Genomic DNA, 18221 nt, shown 5'->3' with positions numbered 1-18221 from the left:
TTATTTAAATACCCTTAAACTATTTCGTCAAAAGTAAAAAAGATATTTGCCTTTTTTTATTGGCATGCATGTCACATCATTAAAAAAATTGACATAGTTAGAATTACATATTAGATTAATAATAATTATTTGGTATATTAATAATGGAAATTTTTAATTTCACAAATGGAGTTAAGATTTTTGTTATATATCTTTAAGTTGCATTTAAAAACTTTAAAAATAAATGAGTATAACATGTGACAAAATTTTAATTTTATTTCAATTTTACTTATAGAGTTAAAATTTTACACAGTCAATGTACCAAATAATTATCAGCTAAAACTTTTAAGTATCAAATTGAATATTTTAAAAGTACAAATGTCATATTAAAAAAATACACTAAAGTATAGGGACATATGTGCCATTATCCCAAGAACATATTATAAAAGATCTCGTTTAGAAGAAAAAGTAAAATAAAATAAAAAGAGAAAGTGAAGAAAGAAAAAAACAGCGGATCAATTCAATGGGGATGTAAGGTTCGTTGCACTTTCCTAGGTAGCCACGTAAGTTGTGTAGAAGCCACGCTTTTAAAGTATGACAATTTTTTCCACATTTCAAAGCTTTATTGGATAGATTACTTAATTCTCCACATTTTCTTCCATGTCGGCTCCTTGGTTTGGCTTCAGGTTTCGGAGTGAAAATGGGCTCTACAAATGAAATGAATGGTCGAATTGAAACGCACATTTGAATCAGCGGCCTAACAAGAAAAAATATTTAGGGCGGAAATTAAATAATCTTATTTTTTAATATTTTTAATATTTATATTTTTTAAAAGAATAAATTAAAATTTAACATTTTTAAGGGGGTTAAAATGAAATTTTATATTTATTAATTTAAATTTTTAAAAATTGTAAGTAACCTAAATAATTTTTTTTTATTTTAACGGGATCGGGGCCTTGTCAACCCCCTTATTATGCCCCTGATTTCAGTTATCATCACCTATTTTAAAATTTTATGATTGTTAAATAAAAGTGGTTGGAGTGATTTGCAAAGAAAATAAAAGTTAGGCATTTTATAGGCTTATTAAGGGTAAACAGTGATCATGAGTTTTAAAATTACTTTATATATAAGACAAATAACTAACTCTCAACTACTGATTAACATATAAAAGACTCTTACGGTCTCACCTAATCTTCATAAATTTTGACATAACATTTTAATCCAATACCATTTTAATGTTATATTGTTTTATGTCAAAATCATGTACACACAAAAACTTTTAAGTCATTAACGCATATAATAGAAGTCCTTATGGATTAGGTTGGGTCATAGTTCAAGTTTAAAAAGTTTCAAATTTGATAAATATGTAATATTTTAGTATTTTATTTAATTTTTCTCTTTTTTAATTTTAAACTTGTATTTATTGTCAAATTATTTAAAATAGATGAAAATGTTAATATTTTTTAACTTTGCTGATTAGATATACACGTGGATTGCTAATGAATGACACGTTGGCATTTAATTATTTTTTAAAAATTTTAAAAATTTATTAAAATTGTTTAAGAAGTATAAAAATTATAAAATATTTTTAATATTTTAAAATTAAATTAAGTAATGAAATGCTGGTGTGTCATTTACATAGTAATCTACATATGTATCACGTTAGCAAAGTTAGAAGACGTTAACTTTTTCATTTATTTTGAGGTGATTTGATAAAAATGCAAGTTTGATGGCTAAAATTGTAATATCCTGATTTTGGGCCTAGTCGGAATAGTGGTTTCGTGACCACAAAATCTGAGATAGAAATAATTATTTTATGATTATTTTAAGGTCTATGATATGATTGCATGATTGCGTGAAAATTTCGTGAAAATTTCGTGAAGAAATTTTATGCATAAAGTGCTTAAATTGAAAGTAGGGACTAAATCGAATAAGTTGAAAAATTTGCATTCTAGAAGTTTTTATTATGAAATTGCATTGAAATATTAATTAGGAGATCTTAAATAGCAATTTGACCAATTTTAAGTTCATGGACAAAATGTAACATCCCAAAATAGGGCCTAAACGGAATAGTGGTTGCAAAACCACAAATCCGAGGTAGAAAATTTTATTTTATTATTATTTTAAGGTTCATGGTATGATTGCATGATTGTGTGAAAATTTCGTGATGAAATTTCATGCATAAAGTGCTTAAGTTGAGGTTAGGGACTAAATTGAATAATTTGCAAAACTTGCATTCTAGAAGTTTTTAGTATGAAATTACTTTGGAATATTAATTAGGAGGGTTTAAATAACAATTTGACCAATTTTAAGTTCATGGACAAAAATTAGGACATGGAAGGAATTTTTGAAAGTTTAGTAAGGAGGGGTAATTTGGTCATTTGGATATTAAATGAATTAAATAGGAAAAAATAACACAAAAATGGTCATCTTCTCAATTAGTTTCTGCCGATTTTTGCTCTCCTCCATAGCTGGGGTTTCTTCAACTTTCAAGCTTCATAGTAAGTGATTCCAAGCCCCGTTTTTAATGATCTTTACGTTTTTGGAGTCCCGGTAACTTGATTAAGCTTATTCTAGCAATAATTCAGCCTAGGGTTCATATTTGGAAAATACCCATGGCTGAAATTTGTGTATTTTGGTGTTTTATGATAGAATATGAGGTTTTAAATTATGTTAAACAACTTATGCTACTCGGTTTTAAGTGAAGACGAGTAAAAGGGCTTAAATTGGAAAAAAATACCAATAGTCATAAGTATATGTTAGAGTGTGATTTTGATATTGCCATAGAAGGAAAAAATGATCAGCATGTCATAAAACATAAGAAAATAGGATGAAGTTTAATTTACGAGCCTTGGGGCAAAAGTGCAAATATGTGAAAGTTTAGGGGTAAAAATATAATTTTGCAAAAGTTTGGGTCAAGGACTGTTTTAATAAATTTGAATATTAAATAAGTTAAATTTGCTATTATAGATCAAGAAGAACGAAATTCGGGAGTAGATCGGGGAAAAGAAAAAGTAAATGACTAAATTGTAAAGTTTAGTCACATTTTGTATCAAGGTAAGTTACAGTAAATAAATGCAATATTCTTTTATTTTACATTATTATTGTCAATTTCCAGCATTTATATACTTATGTTATGAAAATATGTAAAGTCGAATTTAAGGTGGAGTGACAGAGGAAAAGTGTTAGAAAGCCCCGGTTGAACCCTAGGAATGTTAGGATATTAGAGTTGACAGGACAGAACAGAAATGAGCCATGTAAGTCCATATTAGAAATATGGCTTTGGAGACAGGATTGAGCCATGTAAGTCCATATTATATATGGCATTGGAGACAGGAATAATTCATGTAAGTCCATGTCAAAGACATGGCATTGGCAGGATATTGATAGACAGGAACGACCTTAGTATCCTTAGTATTCCGAGTGGTTCAACGGGTCAGGATACGAGTTAAATTACAGTGAATTAACAGCAAAGGAAAAGTAGATTATACTTATGAAAAAGGAAAGGTCAGGTAAGAAAGAAGGTAAGGGAATAAAGAAGAAGATACAAATTGAGAAGTAAAGAAATTTATGATGTTAGATGATATTATGCATAATTATCCATTATGTTGAATGTTGTGATTTATTTGCTTGTAAGCTTACTAAGCCTAGTGCTTAATCTCTTTATTTTCTTCTTCTTATAGTACTTACTTATCTAGTCACTCAGGGATCGAAGGAAACGTCGGAGGCCGATCACACTATCAAAGAAATAACTCGGTATAACTAGACATTTTGTTTTGGGTATGGCATGTATAGAAACTTAGCTACTTTTGGTATAATATGAACAATGAATGATGTATAAATACTTGCTAGTGATTAGCTAATAAAATAGCCGATGATATACATATTTATTAATATGTATGATTGATTGATGATTATCACATGAAAATTATGAAAAATGTGAAAGTAACCTAAAAACATATTCAAGTAACAGAAATGACGTAACTTTGAAAAATCACTAAAAATTGCAGAAACATAGTTTGAAGATGAATAATATATGAAATTAAATCTTATTATGTATATTTTCTTATGAAATAAGCAAAACAGGTAAAGGTATTATATTTTATGAGATATCTGAGTTTTAGTGAAACAGGGTCAGAGCGATTTCTGGATCCCCTGTTTCAAATTTGGAAATTCACCATAAATTGTACAAAACTAATTAGAAGGTGTAGTTTATATGGTTAGAATCCTTGTTGAATCTAGTTTTGAGAAAAACAAACGGCTTAGTCATATGAATTTTTTACAGGAAGAAACATGGCTCGTAGTAAGAAGAGGTCAGTGTAGTTGAGTTTTGAAACAGGGGAAACTTTAACTAATAAACTGTACTAATTGGCCAAGTCAAAAATTCTAGAAAAAAATTAGTAGATAGATATATGAGTCTAGTTTCAGAAAAATTTATGGATCTTAATTTTGAGTTTTGAAACTCGAGAAATGAGTTTTTAAGCAACCATGACGCAGAAAAACAGTTTATTCCAAAAATTAAAATAAGTGGTTTAGAGTTGTTTAAAAGGTAAGATAAGTTTAGTAACACCTCAAGCTTGACTCCGGTTATGGTTTCGGGCGTGGGGTGTTACATTATTGGTATCAGAGCAGGTTTAGTCGGTTCTTGGAACAGTTAGTGTGAGAAAAAGTCTAGCTATACATGCCATACTTGTATTTTGATAGTGTGACGACTCCTGACGATTTTTAAATATTTTGTTTTATAGTAATGGATCCCGGACGAGCTGGTGATGATGATGTAGAAAGTAATGCGCCTGCTCCCACAGAAGGGGCAGCGCCATCTGAGAATAGGCTAGTAATAGTTGATCAGGGAGGAGTGACTCGAGAAGCTCTCTTCCGAGCTTTGAATGATTTGTTTTCCGAGTTCGTTCGTACGAATCCGGCAGTTAGACCTCCACTCCCTCATGATTCTCAGGCTACCCATGTAGCTCAAGCTTCCCCAGTCACAGGTACAGTGGTAAGAGAAAAGCAACCAGATGATAGAATCTGGAAACAAGGGGCAGAAGAGTTCCGAGCAACAAAAGATGATGATGCAGAAATAGCAGAATTTTGGTTAGAAAATACTATCAGAGTCTTTGACGAATTATCTTGTACACCCGAGGAATGTATGAAATGTGTAGTGTCACTTCTTAGAGACTCAGCCTACTACTGGTGGAAGACACTTGTATCAGTTGTACCAAATGAGAGGGTCACTTGAGATTTCTTTCAGGAGGAATTTCGTAAAAAGTACATCAGTCAGAGGTTTATTGACCAGAAGAGAAAGGAATTCCTGGAATTGAAACAAGGTACTATGACAGTGACCGATTATGAGCGTGAATTTGTCAGGCTTAGTAAATATGCTCGAGAATGTGTGTCCACAGAGGCTATCATGTGTAAAAGGTTTGAGGATGGGTTAAATGATGATATCCGACTATCAGTGGGTGTCCTAGAAATAAAAGAGTTCGTTATTTTAGTTGAGAGAGCCTGTAAGGCAGAGGAGCTGTTAAAAAGAAAAGGCAAAGTTGAGATAGAGACACAAGATACAAAGAAGAGACAGATGAGCAGATCATTTCAGGCTACACCCAAGAGGCCCAAAGAGTTTTCTACCAGATCTAGCTTTTCGGCAGGGCAATCTAGTCAGAATAGAGGTAGCAGATTTAAGGATCCGAAGGCTCAGACCACCTCGACTACGAGTGTAGGTAATGTCAGACAGGGTAGATCAGGGTGTCCACGGTGTGGTAGACTTCATTATGGTCCTTGTCGGGCAGGCGAAAATGTTTGCTATAAATGTGGTGCTCCAGATTATTGTGTACGAGAATGTCCAGAAGTGGCTAGCCGAGAAGTAACACAGAGTGCTAGATCCGGAAATGCTCCTACTAGATGCAGATCACCGAGGCAACCGGGAGTAGGAGCAAGTAACAGAGGTACCTTTAGAGATTCGGCTGTGAGACCAGATGTTAGAGCCCCTGCAAGGACTTATGCTATTCGTGCACGCGAAGAGGCATCCTCCCCCGATGTGATTACGGGTACATTTTCTCTACATGATATTAATGTCATTGCTCTGATTGATCCGGGTTCGACTCATTCTTATGTTTGCATGAAATTGATGCCTAGTATAAGTATGCCTATAGAATCTACAGAATTTGTGATTAAAGTATCGAATCCATTAGGCAAGCATGTATTAGTAGATAAAGTATGTAGAAATTGTCCTTTAATGATTAGAGGCTACTGTTTTCCGGCTGATCTCATGCTATTGCCATTTGATGAGTATGATGTGATTCTTGGTATAGATTGGTTGACTACACATGATGTGATAGTGAATTGTGGAAAGAAATTCATTGAGATGAAGTGTGAAAATGGTGAAATTCTTCGGGTTAATTCAGAAGAGTCAGATAGTTTATTTCTCATAATTTCTGTTATGTCTGCTCAGAAATGTTTGAGAAAAGGGTATGAAGCTTATCTTGCTTTTGTGTTAAACACTAAAGATCCAGAATTGAAAATTGAATCAGTGCCTGTGGTATGTGAGTTTCCCGATGTGTTTCCGGAAGAACTACCAGGTTTGCCTCCTGTTAGAGAAGTTGAGTTTGGTATTGAGTTGATTCCAGGTACCACGCCTATTTCTATTGCTCCTTATAGAATGGCTCCGTTGGAATTGAAAGAATTGAAAACTCAGTTGCAAGAATTAACAGATAAAGGCTTGGTAAGACCCAGTAGTTCACCATGGGGTGCACCAGTGCTATTTGTGAAAAAGAAAGACGGATCGATGAGATTATGCATAGATTATCGGCAACTTAACAAGGTAACAGTAAAGAACAAGTATACATTGCCTAGAATTGATGATTTGCTTGATCAATTGAAGGGAGCTACTGTGTTTTCCAAGATAGATTTGAGATCCGGATACTATCAGTTGTGAGTTAAAGAGTCAGATGTCCTGAAGACTGCTTTTCGGACTAGGTATGGTCATTATGAGTTCCTTGTGATGCCATTTGGCTTGACTAATGCTCCTGCCATTTTCATGGACTTAATGAACCGAATTTTCAGATCGTATTTAGATAAGTTTGTAGTTGTGTTCATTGATGATATTTTGATTTATTCTCATGATGAGACTGAGCATGCAGAGCATTTGAGAACAGTTTTACAAATTCTGAGAGATAATCAGTTGTATGCCAAGTTCAGCAAAAGTGAGTTCTAGTTACGAGAAGTTGGTTTTCTTGGACATATTGTCTCAGGTGAAGGTATTAAGGTTGATACGAGCAAGATTTTAGCCATTGTTGATTGGAAGCTTCCTAGAAATGTATCAGAAGTTAGAAGTTTTCTTGGTCTTGTCGGATATTATAGACGATTTGTGGAGGGATTTTCCATGATAGCTACCCCGTTGACGAGACTGCTACGGAAGGATGTTAAGTTTGAATGGACTGAGAAGTGCCAACAAAGTTTTGACAAGTTAAAGGCATTGCTGACGGAAGCTCCTATCTTAGTACAGCCGAAACCGAGTAAAGAATTTGTGAGTTACAGTGATGCATCCTTGAATGGGCTCGGTTGTGTACTCATGCAGGAAGGAAAGGTAATTGCTTATGCCTCTAGACAATTGAAGCCACATGAGAAAAATTATCCGACACATGATTTAAAGCTAGCTGCTATTGTATTTGCATTAAAGATTTGGAGACATTATTTGTATGGTGAAAGGTGCCGGATATTTACCGATCATAAAAGCTTGAAATACTTGATGACCCAAAAAGATTTGAATTTGAGGCAAAGAAGATGGTTGGAATTGCTTAAAGATTATGAGTTAGTGATTGATTATCACCCAGGTAAGGCAAATGTAGTTGCTGACGCTTTAAGTAGGAAACTTTTATTTAATTGCGAGCTTTGAATACCAATTTAGCCATGTCAGATGATGGTTCTATTTTAGCTGAATTGAGAGCTAAACCGGTATTTCTTGAAGAGATTTGTGAAGCTCAGAAAGATGATAATGAGTTACAAGCTAAAAGAGCTCAATGTGAGTCAAGCATAGAATCAGATTTCTGGATTGGTTCTGATGGTTGTTTGATGTTTAGAGACAGAATATGTGTACCAAAGAATGATGAGCTTATTCGGAAGATTTTACAGGAAGCACATAGCAGTCCTTTATCTATTCATCCAGGCAGTACAAAAATGTATAATGATTTGAAAAAATTGTATTGGTGGGTAGGAATGAAAAGAGATATTTCAGAGTTTGTTTCTAGATGCTTGATTTGTCAACAGGTAAAGGCCGAACATCAGGTACCCTCAGGATTATTGCAGCCTGTGCTAGTTCCGAAATGGAAATGGGATCGAGTTACTATGGATTTTGTGACAGGATTACCGTTTACACCGAGAAAGAAAGATGCAGTATGGGTTGTGATTGATAAGTTAACGAAGTCGGCTCATTTTATCCCAGTTCGTATGGATTATTCACTTGACAAGTTGGCGGAGTTGTATATTTCAGATATAGTCAGGCTACATGGGGTACCATTATCGATTATTTCAGACAGAGATCCAAGATTTACTTCACGGTTTTGGAAGAAATTACAAGAGGCTTTGGGCACAAAGTTGAGTTTTAGTACAGCTTTCCATCCTCAAACCGACGGTCAGTCAGAGAGAGTTATTCAGGTACTTGAAGATATGCTTAGATGTTGTGTATTAGAATTTCAAGGTAGTTGGGAAAAATACTTACCATTGGTAGAGTTTGCCTATAATAATAGTTACCAGTCAAGTTTGAAGATGACACCTTATGAAGCTTTGTATGGACGTAAATGCCGTACACCTTTATATTGGACAGAGCTTAAAGAAAGCCAGATTTACGGGTTGATCTAGTTAAAGAAACAGAAGAAAAAGTGAAAGTTATCAGAAATTGTTTAAAAGCAGCTTCAGACAGGCAGAAGTCGTATGCAGATTTAAAAAGAAAAGAGATCGAATATCAAGTTGGTGACAAAGTTTTTCTGAAAGTATCCCCGTGGAAGAAAGTTCTCAGATTTGGCAAGAAAGGCAAACTAAGTCCACGTTTTATTGGACCGTTTGAAGTAATTGAGAGAGTCGGACCATTAGCATATCGGTTAGCTTTGCCGATTGAGTTAGAGAAGATTCATAATGTATTTCATGTGTCTATGCTACGTCGTTATTGTTCAAATCCATCACATGTAATTTCTCAGACGGAGGTTGAGATTCAGCCAGACATGACTTACGGTGAAGAACCGGCAAAGATTCTAGCTCGAGAGGTAAAGCAATTACGGAATAAAAGTATTGCACTTGTGAAAGTACTATGGAATAGACACGGGGTAGATGAGGCTACATGGCAACCCGAAGAGGCTATGCGAAAACAGTACCCAAATCTCTTCACAGGTAAGATTTTCGGGACGAAAATCTCTAAAAGGGGAGAGAAATGTAACATCCCAAAATAGGGCCTAAACGGAATAGTGGTTGCGAAACCACAAATCCGAGGTAGAAAAATTTATTTTATTATTATTTTAAGGTTCATGGTATGATTGCGTGATTGTGTGAAAATTTTGTGATGAAATTTCATGCATAAAGTGCTTAAGTTGAGGTTAGGGACTAAATTGAATAATTTGCAAAACTAGCATTCTAGAAGTTTTTAGTATGAAATTACTTTGGAATATTAATTAGGAGGGTTTAAATAACAATTTGACCAATTTTAAGTTCATGGACAAAAATTAGGACATGGAAGGAATTTTTGAAAGTTTAGTAAGGAGGGGTAATTTGGTAATTTGGATATTAAATGAATTAAATAGGGAAAAATAACACAAAAATGGTCATCTTCTCAATTAGTTTCTGCCGAGTTTTGCTCTCCTCCATAGCTGGGGTTTCTTCAACTTTCAAGCTTCATAGTAAGTGATTCCAAGCCCTGTTTTTAATGATCTTTACGTTTTTGGAGTCACGGTAACTTGATTAAGCTTATTCTAGCAATAATTCAGCCTAGGGTTCATATTTGGAAAAATACCCATGGCTGAAATTTGTGTATTTTGGTGTTTTATGATAGAATATGAGGTTTTAAATTATGTTAAACAACTTATGCTACTCGGTTTTAAGTGAAGACGAGTAAAAGGGCTTAAATTGGAAAAAAATACCAATAGTCATAAGTATATGTTAGAGTGTGATTTTGATATTGCCATAGAAGGGAAAAATGATCAGCATGTCATAAAACATAAGAAAATAGGATGAAGTTTAATTTACAGCCTTAGGGGCAAAAGTGTAAATATGTGAAAGTTTAGGGGTAAAAATATAATTTTGAAAAAGTTTGGGTCAAGGACTGTTTTAATAAATTTGAATATTAAATAAGTTAAATTTTCTATTATAGATCAAGAAGAACGAAATTCGAGAGTAGATCGGGGAAAAGAAAAAGTAAATGACTAAATTGTAAAGTTTAGTCACATTTTGTATCAAGGTAAGTTACAGTAAATAAATGCAATATTCTTTTATTTTACATTATTATTGTCAATTTCCAGCATTTATATACTTATGTTATGAAAATATGTAAAGTCGAATTTAAGGTGGAGTGATAGAGGAAAAGTGTTAGAAAGCCCCGGTTGCACCCTAGGAATGTTAGGATATTAGAGTTGACAGGACAGAACAGAAATGAGCCATGTAAGTCCATATTAGAAATATGGCTTTGGAGACAAGATTGAGCCATGTAAGTCCATATTATATATGGCATTGGAGACAGGAATAATTCATGTAAGTCCATGTCAAAGACATGGCATTGGCAGGATATTGATAGACAGGAACGACCCTAGTATCCTTAGTATTCCGAGTGGTTCAACGGGTCAGGATACGAGTTAAATTACAGTGAATTAACAGCAAAGGAAAAGTAGATTATACTTATGAAAAAGGAAAGGTCAGGTAAGAAAGAAGGTAAGGGAATAAAGAAGAAGATACAAATTGAGAAGTAAAGAAATTTATGATGTTAGATGATATTATGCATAATTATCCATTATGTTGAATGTTGTGATTTATTTGCTTGTAAGCTTACTAAGCCTAGTGCTTAATCTCTTTATTTTCTTCTTCTTATAGTACTTATCTAGTCACTCGGGGATCGAAGGAAACGCCGGAGGCCGATCACACTATCAAAGAAATAACTCGGTATAACTAGACGTTTTGTTTTGGGTATGGCATGTATAGAAACTTAGCTACTTTTGGTATAATATGAACAATGAATGATGTGTAAATACTTGCTAGTTATTAGCTAATAAAATAGCCGATGATATACATATTTATTAATATGTATGATTGATTGATGATTATCACATGAAAATTATGAAAAATGTGAAAGTAACCTAAAAACAGATTCAAGTAACAGAAATAACGTAACTTTGAAAAATCACTAAAAATTGCAGAAACATAGTTTGAAGATGAATAATATATGAAATTAAATCTTATTATGTATATTTTCTTATGGAATAAGCAAAACAGGTAAAGGTATTATATTTTATGAGATATCTGAGTTTTAGTGAAACAGGGTCAGAGCGATTTCTGGATCCCCTATTTCAAATTTGGAAATTCACCATAAATTTTACAAAACTAATTAGAAGGTGTAATTTATATGGTTAGAATCCTTGTTGAATCTAGTTTTGAGAGAAACAAACGTCTTAGTCATATGAATTTTTTACAGGAAGAAACATGGCTCGTAGTAAGAAGAGGTCAGTGTAGTTGAGTTTTGAAACAGGGGAAACTTTAACTAATAAACTGTACTAATTGGCCAAGTAAAAAATTCTAGAAAAAAATTAGTAGATAGATATATGAGTCTAGTTTCAGGAAAAATTTACGGATCTTAATTTTGAGTTTTGAATCCCGAGAAATGAATTTTTAAGCAACCATGACGCAGAAAAATAGTTTATTCTAAAAATTAAAATAAGTGGTTTAGAGTTGTTTAAAAGGTAAGATAAGTTTAGTAACACCTCAAGCTTGACTCCGGTGACGGTTTCGGGCTTGGGGGTGTTACACAAAATTAGGACATGGAAGGAATTTTTGGAAAGTTTAGTAGTAAGGGTATTTTGGTCATTTAGGGGTAAAATAAATTAAAATACAAAATTAAAAGCCAATTTTGCTCATCTTCAACCCCATGGCCGAATATAGCAAGGAGAAACCATGGCTAGGGTTTTTCAAGCTTCCAAGCTCGATTGTAAGTCCATTCTAGCCCCGTTTTTTAAGTTCTTTACGTTTTTGGAGTCCCGGTAGCTCGATTATGCTAGCAATAATTCAACCTAGGGTTCATATTTGGAAAAATACCCATAGGTGAAATTTGTGTATTTTGGTGTTTTATGATAGAATATGAGGTTTTAAATTATGTTAGACAACTTGTGCTACTCGGTTTTAAGCGAAAATTAGCAAAAGGGCTTAATCGGTAAAAATACCTAATAGTCATAAGTACATGTTAGAGTGAGAATTTGATGTTTCCATAGAAGGGAAGAATGATCAGCATGTCATAAAACATAAGAAAATAGGCTGAAGTTTAATTTACGAGCTTTGGGGCAAAAGTGTAAATATGCAAAAGTTTAGGGGCAAAACTATAATTTTGTCAAAATATGATTTTGGGTCAATTTGAATAATGTGAGTCCTAATTAGACTATATTTTAAATGATAGAGCAAGGAAAACTAAAATTCGAGCTAAAATGGGGAAAATACCAAGTTGTGGACGAAATGGTAAAAGTAGCCATTTTCGCATACGAGGTAAGTTCATATGTAAATGTTGGTAACATAGTTATTATTTTAAATGTTTTTATGTTATTTAAATGATATGATAATTATTGTGAAATATCATACTTGTGACAATTGTTTGATAATATGTCAAATTATGTGATATACTTGGAAAATGAAATGTGAAATACTACCGAGTATCGGTATCGACATTCCATAGGAGATTGTTGAGACACATGATTGGGAAAAAGGTCCCGTTGAACCTTAGGAATGCATTAGGATACAAGTGACATGTCACTAGGATGTTTGGGCATCCGAACTCGTTGAGTTGAGTCCGAGTTCACTTATGGATGCGAATGTCCAAACTCGTTGAGTTGAGTCCGAGTTCGAGAGATGTAACTAGGCATCCGAGCTCGTTGAGTTGAGTCCGAGTTCACTTATGGATGCGAACGCCCGAGCTCGTTGAGTTGAGTCCGAGTTCACTTATGGGCGGGTTACATGGTAGCTTGGCTACATATGTGGCACTTATGTGCAAACTTTCCATGTATCCGAATTATATTCCGATGTGTTCAACGGGTAAAGTTCTACTGAAATGGAGGAATACTCAAGATGAAAAGGACGTATTGGTAAGTGTTGTGAAATGAATACTTTGAACAAGTATGTATTTAACCCTCGGGTTGAAAACTCGATATAACAACAATATGGTAAGATGATAAATGAAAATGTGATATGAATATCTCGGTGATGATTATGCAAATGATGTTTTATGTTTGCTTATATAGTTATGCTACTTGCTATTTGCATGTGAACTTACTAAGCATTTATGCTTACTCCCTCCTTTTCATTCCTTGTAGTTTTGAACAAGCCAGCTCGGGAATCGGGACGGGTCGAAGGTTCGATCACACTATCCAAAGGACTTTCATCTGGGTAAATGGCTTGTAAAACTTAAGTATGGCATGTATAGCAATATATTTATTTTGTGTAAATAATTTTATGATATGGCCATGATTGGTTGAGAAAATGTTTGATATTTATAAGTCATGGTGATGGTTAAGTTTAGATCATGTTTGATATCATGGAAGTTTAATAGGTTATCTAGTTCATAACAACTCATGAAAAGATGAAATTTGCCTTAAAACAGAATATTGCTGCAGCAATGACATGAATTTGAAAAATCACTAAAAATAGTATAAATGGAATTAAATAATGAATAAGTTATGGAATCGAAGATTGATGAGTCTATTTTCATATGGAAGAAGCGAAACAGGTATATGAGCTATATTTTATGAGATGTTTAAATTTTTATGAAACAGGGCCAGAGCAATTTCTGGATCCCCTATTCTGAATTTGGAAATTCACCATAAATTTTACAAAGATAATTAGAAGTCATGCTTTATATGTACAGATTCATTATTGAGTCTAGTTTTATTAGAGACAAACGACATAGTCATTGAAGCTCTGTACAGGGAGATATCTGATCTGTAATACACAGAGGTCAGAATAGTCGAACCCTGAAACAGGGGAGACTTTAACTAATAAACTGTACTAATTGGCCCGACCAAAAAATTCTAGAAAAATTACTAGATATATATATGAGTCTAGTTTTAGGAAAAATTTATGGAATTGGATTTCGAGTTTCGGAACTTGAGATATGATTTTTAAAGCGACTGTGATGCAGTTAGCCAGCTTGTCTGGAAATTTTAAAAATAAATTATTTGAGCTGTTTAAGTAATGAATTAAGTCTATTAACACCTCGTGTTCGACTCCGGCGAAGGTCTCGAGTACGGGGCGTTACAAAAATAATTTTTTTTATAAAGTTGGAGGGCAAAAAAATTCATTATGCCTAATTTTTAGGGTAATTATTTAATAGATGTGACAAATGTCATATTTATTTATATATCTAATTTTTTATTTTTTATACTACACTCTGTAAGACACTTATGAATAGTTAAAAAACTTTAATAGATAATTCACCAAAAAAAAACTTAACAGATAGTGTATAAGATAAATTTTCATATTTTTATTAATAAAATAAAGTATTCATAAATGTATAATATATATTTTATTAGTGTTGTAATTATTACAATTAATATTACTTAATTAAATTTCGGCTACTTAATTTTAAAAAATTATAAAATGATCACTAAATTATTAAAAAATTTAATTTAAGTCACTAAATTATTACGTCATTTAACAATTGGTTGATGCAATTAAATCATTATTTATCATATATAATATATATTAACCACGTAATATTCTGAAGGCTTTAAAAAATAAAAGTAACATCTTTAAGTAACTTTTTGAGCGTAAAATTACTAATGATTATTTTTTTGAGTGTGAATTTACTCGTATAATTTTTAAAATTTAATGATTAAAGTGTAAACTTTTTAATATCTGTGACTTTGTGTGCAGTTTACCCAAAAAATAAAAGTAACCAAAATCCAAACTACAAATTCCGCGTATAAAACGCGGCGCGGGTAATCAAAGGGTGAATTTCTAAGCTCCTTCCTATCGTTTTCCTTCACAGTATCCTCTGAATAGACGAATGGGCCATCTTCCTTTTCATTTAAACTCTTACCCTAAACCCTTCTAACTACTAATTTAATCTCCCGTTTCTTCCTTTTTCTGAATCTTCTCTTTTCATCAACAAATAATTAAAAAGTTATTGGGTGTTTCGAAAATCTCCCTAAAAATCTATGTTTTTGGCCCTTCACTTTTCATTTTAGCAGCATTTTAGCAATGGGTGTTCTCTTACTGAATTCACTCCCATTAGGGTTCCGGTTCCGACCGACTGACCAGGAACTGATCGATTTTTATTTACGGTCTAAGATAAACGGAAATAGAAACGATGAGATTGAAATTATTCGTGAAATTGATGTTTGCAAATGCGAGCCCTGGGATTTGCCTGACTTATCTGCTATAAAAACCCAAGATCCGGAGTGGTTCTTCTTTTGCCCACTCGACCGGAAGTACCCAACCGGCAACAGGCTCAATAGGGCTACCGATGCTGGTTACTGGAAAGCTACGGGTAAGGACCGCAAGATCAAGTCTGGCTCCACCTTGATCGGCATGAAGAAAACTCTGGTGTTTTACAACGGGAGGGCTCCAAGGGGAAAACGAACCAATTGGGTTATGCATGAGTACCGTACTACACTCGATGAGCTTGATGGTACCAAACCTGGACAGGTTCCTCCTTTTCTCATACCTCTCGTTTGATTCTAATTCGAATCCCCTTTGCATCAATTTCTGTTTTTGATTCATATAATTGGTAGTTCAATTCTGCTAATTTGTACAAGCAGAAGTTCTTTACTTGCATGTATTCTTCGTTTTTCCTGCAGAATGCTTTTGTAATTTGTCGTCTATTCAAGAAACAAGATGAGACCATTGAAGATATAAATGGTGATGAAGTTGATCCATCTGTGTTGTCTCCTACTGAAGACATGGTGTCGGAGTTAGAAGTGCCTCAAGACTCTCCTACTGTAAAACAGGAAGCCGAGAAAGCCTGCGATACCAGTGAAACATGTCTTGCCAGTTTGCCCGATGAAGTGATTTCAAATGCTGTTGCACCCATAGTCGAGGGCAATAGTGACAACCATGATTATTATAATAAAATAGACCAAGTGGCTGAAATAGCCCCTGCAGAGGTGAGGGAACAAGAAAACTGTATTTTGATTTAGATTTTGTCACCATTTCTGTAGTACTTATGTTATTCAATTTCAGGTGGATCTACTTGAGGAAGCTTTGAATCATTTTTACGATCCCATGATGGAGCCACTATTTTCTCCATTACACAATCAGATTGAAGCAGAGCAGGCACCTTGGATGTTTGATCATGTGGGAAACTGTTCCAATGTGGAATTTGGACACGGCACAAACGAAAATGATCCTTATATTTCTAACTTCCTGGAGTCTATACTTAAAAATTCGGATGACTACCATGGTGATGACACTGGTAGTCAGAAGAATTCAGAATCTGAGACCCATACAACCATGACCATTGGCAAGGATGGTGGATTTTGCAGTGAATCTGGTTCTGAAGTGACCCAAGTGCTGGTGAGTAGAGGCAAACTAGTTACATGTCATTTATCATACTCTTTCTAGTTTCCACTGAGCATTGTAGTGCATCAAGATCATTCAAGTGTTATGCCTCATGCTCGTATGAATTACGATCATTCATATGATATGCATATTTACATTTTCAACCATTAAGTAAAACCCTTTGTTTATATTAACATCAAGAATTTCCGTTTTGTTACAGCTTGGGACAGACACTGTCAACGGGGTTCCTCCTCTAGGGACCGCACAAGATTGTGGAATTCCAATTTGCATGCAGGACGTTTACTTTTCTGGCACAGTGCCATTCTATAATGTTCCAAATAGTGATGGAGAATTATTTAGCAATCATATGAATACATCTTGTGATGTTGATGGTGCTATCACTGGAATCAGGACCAGGTCTCGCCCTTCTCGAAGTCAACTGGACTCTGAGAACCCCTTGGCACAGGGTAATGCATCAAGAAGACTACGGCTGCAGTGTAAACTTCAGGTCCACTCACTTCACTGTGACAATGCAATATATAACCGGAGTGATGTAGAGATAGAAGATGATTCAAAATCAGTTGTTACAAAGGTAAGAAGTTTTTGACTGATGTAGTATAAAACCGCTATCAAATCCAGATATGTATCCAACCTTATTAAGTTGTCCTTGCAGGAGGAAAAAGTAGTGGAAAAGGATATCACTGTCAGTTGTAATGCTGATTTCGGCATTGTTTTGGGTTCAAAGACCATTGTTTCAGCTCGTAAAGAGACTTCATCTCGGTGGTCAATGGTGTTTTCAGTGCATCACTCACGTAAACCATTTGCTGTTGGTTTTCGGGTAGCTGTGATGTTAATCTTGTTTATAGTTTTGATTAGCACACCAAAGGCCTTGTAACTTGATGCTACTTATTGCGTTGTGTATAGTTAACAGTAGCACATCACCCTTTTTTTGCCCCCTTTTCGAGGATCGTACCTAGTTAGGGCTGCAGCTATGTTTTTGAGTGCTGATGTTTATGATATGAGTACATCTATTTAGTTGTTGTAATATACAAGAGTTTATATACATATATTTTTTTATTTTTGCATATTGCCTCATGAAAGCTTGTTTTTGAGATGAAGCTGAATCCAAGAGAAACTAGGTTAATGTTTTACCACTCATCACGTCCACATACTTGAAAAGAAAATCAGAGAATTTAAACATTATTTGGCTCTCTTTATGGTGACCCTGCTGCTTACACCAGTAACAGGCTTCATTCCCAGCTTTAACATCGCTTGACTACTCTTTCTTTTCACTTCTGCTTTTCTTTGAACTTCCATTAGCACCTGCAAACGATGTTTTGATAGACGAAGAATCTATGTTACTTGAGTATAAGTGTCCAATGCTGGTGTGTTTTTAAATTTTCAGGTTTTTGGAGAATTTCTGAGAGCCATACGTCCATACCATGAAAAAAAGGGAAACAGACAGGAGCAACATAAAAATATGTAATACACAGCAAACAAAGAAATGCTGGGATGCA

General features: G+C 34.2%; 1 protein-coding gene across 1 annotated transcript; it reads left to right on the top strand.

Annotated features, from left to right (window-relative positions):
* Window positions 1–15146: 15146 nt before the first annotated feature.
* LOC107930250 (NAC domain-containing protein 91) lies at window positions 15147–17789 on the top strand. The gene is made up of 5 exons (XM_016861842.2): window positions 15147–15852; window positions 16005–16310; window positions 16387–16719; window positions 16925–17296; window positions 17378–17789. Exons 1-5 carry the CDS (start codon window positions 15406–15408, stop codon window positions 17597–17599), a joined length of 1680 nt encoding a protein of 559 aa, XP_016717331.2. The 5' UTR covers window positions 15147–15405; the 3' UTR covers window positions 17600–17789.
* Window positions 17790–18221: the final 432 nt, after the last annotated feature.

This window comes from Gossypium hirsutum, chromosome A09, assembly GCF_007990345.1.
Source record: "Gossypium hirsutum isolate 1008001.06 chromosome A09, Gossypium_hirsutum_v2.1, whole genome shotgun sequence".
Classification (NCBI taxonomy): domain Eukaryota; kingdom Viridiplantae; phylum Streptophyta; class Magnoliopsida; order Malvales; family Malvaceae; genus Gossypium; species Gossypium hirsutum.
This window is presented reverse-complemented; position numbering and strand designations above follow the sequence as displayed.

Bases quoted from the DNA above. Each gene is read 5' to 3' on its own strand.
- LOC107930250 (XM_016861842.2), top strand. From the start codon at position 15,406: ATGGGTGTTCTCTTACTGAATTCACTCCCATTAGGGTTCCGGTTCCGA. The intron at 15,853-16,004 runs GTTCCTCCTTTT...TTTTTCCTGCAG, and splicing joins ATGGTACCAAACCTGGACAG to AATGCTTTTGTAATTTGTCG. The intron at 16,720-16,924 runs GTGAGTAGAGGC...GTTTTGTTACAG, and splicing joins CTGAAGTGACCCAAGTGCTG to CTTGGGACAGACACTGTCAA.